This window comes from Glycine soja, chromosome 18 (assembly GCF_004193775.1).
Source record: "Glycine soja cultivar W05 chromosome 18, ASM419377v2, whole genome shotgun sequence".
Lineage (NCBI taxonomy): Eukaryota > Viridiplantae > Streptophyta > Magnoliopsida > Fabales > Fabaceae > Glycine > Glycine soja.
Genome location: NC_041019.1, coordinates 16,663,976 through 16,672,227, shown reverse-complemented (window position 1 = coordinate 16,672,227; position 8,252 = coordinate 16,663,976). Strand labels below are relative to the sequence as shown.

At 31.3% G+C, this 8,252-nt stretch overlaps 1 protein-coding gene across 1 annotated transcript; it reads left to right on the top strand.

Annotated features, from left to right (window-relative positions):
- The first annotated feature begins 1,004 nt into the window (after positions 1-1,004).
- On the top strand, positions 1,005-7,725 carry LOC114394607 (protein NRT1/ PTR FAMILY 4.6-like). Its single transcript, XM_028356241.1, has 5 exons — positions 1,005-1,140; positions 1,312-1,414; positions 1,737-1,954; positions 5,339-5,770; positions 6,306-7,725. The coding sequence occupies exons 1-5, from the start codon at positions 1,138-1,140 to the stop codon at positions 7,305-7,307; spliced, it is 1,758 nt and encodes a 585-aa protein (XP_028212042.1). The 5' UTR covers positions 1,005-1,137; the 3' UTR covers positions 7,308-7,725.
- Positions 7,726-8,252: the final 527 nt, after the last annotated feature.

Genomic DNA, 8,252 nt, shown 5'->3' with positions numbered 1-8,252 from the left:
AGGAATGTCATTTATGCAGGAGTAATTGGCATTTGAAAAAACAAATCCATATTCTAGTTTGAGAACCGTTTGCACTGAATAAAGTCTAAAAGCACCACTTATGAAAAAATAATTAATAAGTAAATTAATAATTACTAATTTAATTAAATAATAAAAATTCAAATATTTTTTAAAATAAAATTTATGTATATAGAGAGAGGGAGAGATTACACTTTCAATTGTATGTAACTTCTAGGCTCTAGTATTTTTAGCATTTAATAAGGAAATGCCATTTATGCAGGAGTAATAGGCATTTGACAAAAAAAAAAACAAATTCACATTTAAATATCATTTGCATTGGCTTAAACAGAGTAAAAGTCCAAGAACACCACTTATGAAAAAATAATTGTTAATTATTAATTATTAATTAAATATTTACTTCTTTAATCCCATAATAACAAAAAAGAGTCTCAAAATAAAATTTAATATTAATTTTTTTTAAAAAAGCTATGATTATAAATCATTTCATTTCGTTGTCGATTAGCATAAAAAACAAGAAGAAGAAACAAAAATAGTATTGTCGGAAAATTTTATGAAGAAAGAGAGAGGAAAAAGAAACAAAACATTAAAGGAAGAGAAGAAAAATTGAATGATATACGTAATAAATAAGTAAAGAGAAAAAATAACAGATAGGAAAAAATAACTGAACTGTGGTATAATAATAATAATAATAATAATAATAATAATAATAATAATATCCTCTTTTTTAGTAGCACAAAAATATATTTCCTGCTACGATAGTGACGAAAAATGAGTAAATATTCTTTCAAGGAAAAAGAAATGTTAAAAACCATGTAATTAATATTTTTGTAAAGAGATGCATGTCAGGTATTTAATATTTATTAATTAAACCTTATAGAAATGATACGCAAATAAAAGCGTTTCTTGAAAAATGCAAGAGATTGTGTGTGTATAGAAGAAAAAAATAAAGTCAAATTGTTATTAATAGTTGCAGACTATAGTGTCTAGATCATTCTGCCCAACTTGCACCTTTCCTTCCTCTCTTTAAATCCTCCACCAGCCAACACCCTTTTTCTCCCCTAACTCTCTCACAGATCCAAAACCCAAAAAAGAGAATAGAGTGAGAGAAAGAGAATCATGGTTGGTTTTTGCTGCTTCCCTCTAGCTACCTCTTGCACACTTCTCTTCTCTCACCTTTAATTTCTCCCTTTTTCTCCTTAATTAATTTATATCACATGCTGCTTCTCACATACAATTTAATTTCATTTAATTCACACTTTTTATTTTTTCTTTTCAAATTTTCTTTTTTAGGAATTAGAACAAAACCAGAGATGGGAAGGCTATGTGAACTGGAGGAACAAGCCTGCTCTCAGTGGCTGCAATGGTGGCATGCTTGCTGCCTCCTTTGTTTTAGGTCTGTCCTAATTAAATTCCCCTCTCTCTATTTACTCTATAGTTTAATATTATTTATAAAACATATACGCATATATATATATATATATATATATATATATATATATATATATATATATATATATATATATGTATGTATGTTTTATTATGAACTTGTTGGTTCAATTGGGAGTATTGGGGTTGGAGTTAGAATGAGTCCAATTCGGTTGTTTATATATTAATTACTTTCATATGTATGTGATGAAATGATGATAGATAATTAGATATGAATCACATACATGCATGTGGCACCAAATTCAATGTGTGTATGCGTTTTTGTGCAGTGGTTGAGATATTGGAGAATCTGGCATTTCTAGCCAATGCAAGCAATTTGGTGCTGTATCTGAGGCAGTACATGCACATGTCCCCTTCAAAATCTGCCAACAATGTCACAAATTTCATGGGAACGGCCTTCCTCCTTGCCCTTCTTGGAGGTTTCTTATCTGATGCTTTTTTCACCACTTATCAAATCTACCTGATAAGTGCAGTCATTGAATTCCTGGTATGCACCCTATATTAATTTTCCTCTCTCTCTTTGTCACTACTTGTGAATATAAGACTTAATTTAATTTCTCTCAGCATATTACATAATATGTTTTTCTTAATGGACAAATGTTAATTTTATTAATAGAAAGAATCAAACTTGTGATTTTTTTTTTCTTTAATCATTCAACTCATCTTTATGTCTTCTGCACTTCACAATATATATGTTATATGTTGTTACACGATTATTGATGATACCTTAATTTTGCATTTGTTTATTGTTTTTTCCCTTTTCCAATTGTTGCATGATTGTTGATTATTAGGAAGAATGAGAGAGAGAAGGGAGATAGAAGAGATTGAGTTTTGATTAGTATTGGGTTCCTTAAAGAGCAAGCGTCTTTCAAAGCCATGATGCGTGTCTTTTAGTCAGAATCTGAGTCAAATTGCAAGTTGCAAAGTGCAAAAACCACAACTTGCAAGATGGGGACTGCATCAAATGATGCAACCAAATCCCTATAATAGAATTGAAAAGATGTCAATGATTTTATTTTTTTGAAAAAGTAATTAATTAAAAAAATTTATAAAAAAACTGTCTTATCTAACCCTTTGATTCGCTTTCTTTTTGCTGCATTCGTTCGCGCACTTGGGTCATAGAAAACCTCATGAATTGCATGAGCGAACGCCCACTAAGATACGAGTCTAAGTCAAGAATCATATTTTAAGGCACCAAACGGGAAAGGGAAAGAGAAAAAATAAAAATAAAAAAGAAAGAAAGAAAAGAAAAGCATATAGGTCGCTTTATCTCTCTCTCCTCACATTGCTACAACGCTAACCTTGAACTTCAAATGTGCAAGACATCTACTGCTAGTGGCTATGAAAGACAAACAGTACCAGAAAAAAAAAAAAAAAAGTGGCGTGTGACACATACGAGTGGATGAGACAAAATAACAATAATGTTGTTGGGGGAGTTTTGTTTTGTTTTTTATTTATATTTGGGAAAACTGCAAAATGAAAAGTCTTTTTATAATTTCCAATGCAATTCTAATAATTGTTAGTTTTTATTTCTGGATTCCTTAACTAGTGTAATTGGATACTGGTTGGCAAGGTTTTTTTCTCTCTCTGTTGTATTATATATTTATTATTATTAATATCAGTCTTGGTCTCATAAGAAAAGAAAAAAAAGTCAGAAGAAAATTAATTTGATTTAAAAGATAAGGGGGCCCCAGCTATTTATATGCTTCATTCATGCAACATATATTTAATTTTCTTCAGAATGCCTAGGACCCCTATGTTTTTGTGCCACTGCCACATGTTGGATAAATAGAGATTTCGTTCAGTCAAGTTTGAACATGGAAAGTAACATCTGTTGTCGTTTTGGCTTTCTCAAAAACACATGCCCTTCTCTGTACGCCATCGTTAGCTCCTACTACTAATAACCGAGTACACTTATTTAATTCTTACTACTAATTTCTCCCCCTATTATTAGTATTATTTATTAGTTTATAATTTGTACATTATTCCATTTTTTTCACAAACTTCCCCATAATTTATCCAAAATAAAGACAATTAAAATATGTAGAGGAATTATATTCATTTTCACAATTGTGCTTATTTGAATAGTGAAATTAAAAATTGCTTGATCCCAAAATCAAATTGTACTCATACCATTCTCTATGATCTTGAGTATATTTTGTAACATTATTTGATTAATAAATATTGTTTCGTTCATGTCACTTTGAATTTATACTCCTACCTTCGTACATTTCATATCACGTCACTTAAATAGTGTGAGAGCAAAGCGGTTGTTTTCTAGTAAATATAAAATGTAGTGTAATAAAAATTGATGTTGAAAAGTCAGTACTTTATTTTGAATAGATATTATTCGATTCTTTGTTATTTATTGCTTAGATTATAGTCGGAATGCCACATGTCAAGGCTCATAAAAAATGGAATACGAAGTCAAATCCTCTGTAATTTCAAAAGAAACTGTAGGATAGGATGTGTAGTTATTATAAGGTCTAACTTTAACGTATATTCATTTAATACTTTTAATATTTATATGATATTTAAATTTATAATTAATATTTAAGACTTATCGAAGTGGGGCAAAGATTAGGTAAAAGGAATTAACATATTCAAGATATTTGTAATCAAATTAAGCTATAATTATTTATTAAAGGAATCTAATTCAATTTATTAAATAAAATATAAGAATTATTATAAATTTTTTACACTATTTTTAATTCTCATAGATAAAGAAAAAAAGAAAAAAAATTATAAACACCATAAAGAAGTTTCATGAAAGCAAACCAAGTGCATGGATGTCATTTTGATAGTCACATTCTCGAAATAACACCACTCTAGATGGAAGATAAACACCTTACTATTTTAAAACGCCAAAATCTTAAAATGACGTTTCAAGACCTGTAGTTGGTAGAGTAATACAAGAAGTCATTATCGATGGTATGCAGTCCAGGGGCTGAAGTGGGGTTGAACACATGGCCTAGGCCCACTTACGTGGCCATTTTTCATCAACAGATTGTGACATTTCCTTATTTGGTCACATTTTAGAAATGGTACACGTTGTACTACTCTTTATGTGTATGGTATTTCACTAGTTGACTTTCATAATTTCATGTTCATACGATACGTGCATTGAGAACTCAAAACAACAATAATGAGTTATTACATTATGCATTCAAAAAATTTATAGAATATGAACAGAAATAGGTTTGGGGGAGACACTGGTCTTTCCAAAGTAATGAACTAACTAAGGTTTGATTTTTTATAGAGAGAAGAGTGCATATTTAATATCCGATCATGATCATGTCTGGAATAAAATGTTTTTATCATCTTGTCTCACATTCTCTTCTTTTTCTATTGTATAATTTTATGTACAAAATTTATCTATTTTTTTTTTGTCTATATGTGTATTGCCATTTGAATTCATTGGGAACCCAAATAATACTCCCTCTGAACTTTTATATATATAAAAAGTAAAAAAAGTAATTTTATATGTTAGATTTTAAATATAAATAAATTTAATTAATTTTATTATATTTAATGTTATCATTCTTAAAATATTATTAATTTAATTCTAATTTTATTTTTAATGACTTATTTTTATTAATAATAGCAAGTTTTAATATTAGGCATTTTAAAAATAACTTTATTTTCTAGTATGAAATTAGTTATTTTTATATATAAGTGTAAATGAATTATTTTGTCAAGGTTTTTATTGTAAATCAGATTGGGGCCCCAAGGCTTAGCAATTAGCACAATAGAAACTAAAATAAACAAACCGAAAAGAATGTACAACATTCTTATTGTACATACATATCATGTTGCACAACTACTGTTCATGACTAAGGGAATAGGAACTTGTGTGTGCTCTATGCTGCAGGGATTGATTGTTCTCACTGTGCAAGCTCGTGTGCCATCACTGAAGCCACCAGCATGTGACGCATCCACTCCATGCAATGAAGTTAGTGGTGGAAAAGCAGCAATGCTGTTTGCTGGGCTCTATTTGGTGGCACTTGGAGTTGGAGGAATTAAGGGGTCATTGCCTTCACATGGTGCTGAGCAATTTGATGACAACACCCCATCTGGAAGGAAGAAAAGATCAACCTTCTTCAACTACTTTGTCTTCTGCTTGTCATTTGGTGCCCTTATTGCAGTCACATTTGTGGTGTGGGTTGAAGACAACAAAGGGTGGGAATGGGGCTTTGGAATCTCTACTATAACCATATTTGTATCTATCCCAGTGTTCTTGGCAGGCTCAACTACTTATAGGAGCAAGATCCCTTCTAGAAGTCCACTTACAACCATTTTGAAGGTAATAACTAGTAATAATTATTGAGTGTTGCTGCTCCCAAATATATGCTTAGCTCTAAGGAAGTATTTGTCCTATTTTTTGGGGTTTTCTTCTCCTTAGAAAGTAGACCAACCACTTTTTAAAAAATTAAAAAATAAAGTAGCTTCTTTAATTTTATCAAGAAAAAATCAAAAATAACTTCTAAATATGTTATTTAGGCTCAATAAATACTTATAAGGAAAGACAATAAAAAAATTAACTTATATGTTAGTTCAACTTTTATAGAAATTCTCTCATTTATTTTCTTTGAAATCTGATTTTAATTTATTCATAATATAATTTTAACATGTGTGAAACAAAGTTATTTCATTTTATTTTCTTACTTTTTTTTGTTATAAGTATTTACCGAAAAATTTATTCATCAAATAAATTTTAGAGGAGGATTCTACTTTTAACAACAGAAGCTGAAAAAGTTACACATATTAATGCTCCATATATAATTATCGTCACACTCTAAATTTGAAGTATGTATAGCTTCCTGGTATTGACCAAGCAGGTACTAGTTGCTGCTTCACTTAACAGCTGCTTCAACAGTAGAAATTCTAGCAGTGCAGTGGTGAACATGACTTCAAGCCCTTCCAATCTAAACTCAGGCAGAAAACAAGTAGGGAAAGAAGCTTCCAATATTGCAAACAAGGAACCAGAAGCCCCAATAACAAACACACTCAAATTCCTCAATAAAGCAGTTGAGAACAACCCTATCTATTCATCAATAAAATGCACAGTGGAGCAAGTAGAAGATGTGAAGATAGTGCTGAAAGTGCTCCCCATATTCGCATGCACCATCATGCTGAACTGTTGCCTGGCTCAGCTCTCCACTTTCTCAGTCGAGCAAGCCGCAACAATGGACACCAAACTTGGTACCCTAAAGGTGCCACCAGCCTCTTTGCCAATCTTCCCAGTGCTCTTCATCATGGTCCTGGCACCAATCTACGACCACATCATCACCCCATTTGCAAGAAGAGTTACCAAGACAGAAATGGGAATCACACACCTCCAAAGGATTGGAATTGGACTAGTCCTCTCTGTAGTAGCGATGGCAGTGGCGGCGGTTGTTGAAGTGAAAAGAAAACGTGTGGCAATAATGGCAACACACTCAAATAGCCTTCTAGATGATGCAACCAAGCCACTCCCTATCACATTCTTTTGGATTGCTTTTCAGTACTTGTTCCTTGGTTCTGCTGATCTTTTCACCCTAGCGGGGTTATTGGAGTTTTTCTTCACAGAAGCACCTTCTAGCATGAGGTCTTTGGCCACATCACTCTCTTGGGCCTCTTTGGCTGTAGGGTATTACCTTAGTTCAGCAATTGTGTCAATTGTAAATAGTGTCACTGGCAACACCTCACATAGACCATGGCTCTCTGGGACAAACCTTAACCACTACCACCTAGAGAGGTTTTACTGGCTCATGTGTGTGCTGAGTGCGTTGAATTTCTTGCATTACTTGTTTTGGGCTATCAGATACAAGTATAGAGGGACAGGAACTACAAACAACTGAAAATGAAGAAAAATTACCAAAAGGGAAGTTTTCAAAATGGTATATAGATAAGGCCTTATGTTTAATTACAAAGGCCATTAATCAAAATATATATTTTCGAGCCATAATATTATGCTTCGGTGGTTGTAAACTTTGTATTCTTGCACTAGCTAGCTAGCATACAACGGAGTGGATCAGCGCGCAATTTATTCCTAGCAATTGAAATATAATAGAGCTAAGAAGAGAGAATCTCTATATTAGAAAAGAAAGAAAAAGAGTCATGATCAGAAAAATGAAGAGGCTACATCGCGTGTGTAATGATCAAATGCGCTTTCATTAAGAGTAGGTTTAGGTGAGAGCAAATGATTTACACATGCAGATGCCCTTAAGCTCCACTTGCTTACTTATTTAGTGGGATAATAGATGGTTTTGCTCAAAATTGCAGTGAAGTTTGACCCCAGTGCTTAATTAATTAGTCAAAAAGCTAACAATGATAGTATTTATTTTGTATGAAACCATTGTTTCTTTCTTTCTTCTTTTTTTTACTAAATTACTTTTCTTTCGTTAATAGATATTTAAATTATACTTGTATCTCCCTTTTCATTCATTTTAAAATATACGTACACATCCTTAAATATGCATTGCATTTTGTGTTTTTTAATATAAAGGATTAATGGTTGAGAATAATAATGAAGTTGTAAATAATTTTGTACTATAAATCCTTATATCATTAATAAATAATTTTGAATATCTATTATTGATTGTAATATTTTAGAAGACATACAGAATGAAGTTGTAAATAGTTTAATTATTGCCCTTGAAATTTCATCTTTACGGTAATAAAGTTTATATTTATTGTTTAAAAAGCTAGTCCGCTGTCAATAAGAAAAAAAAATCTCAAAAAAATTGTTTATATTAAAATGGACTTAGATATAACTTGTATACATTTTCTTCGAGAGGGAGTGT

Bases quoted from the DNA above. Each gene is read 5' to 3' on its own strand.
- LOC114394607 (XM_028356241.1), top strand. The intron at 1,415-1,736 runs GTCTGTCCTAAT...GTTTTTGTGCAG, and splicing joins TGCTGCCTCCTTTGTTTTAG to TGGTTGAGATATTGGAGAAT. The intron at 1,955-5,338 runs GTATGCACCCTA...TCTATGCTGCAG, and splicing joins GTGCAGTCATTGAATTCCTG to GGATTGATTGTTCTCACTGT.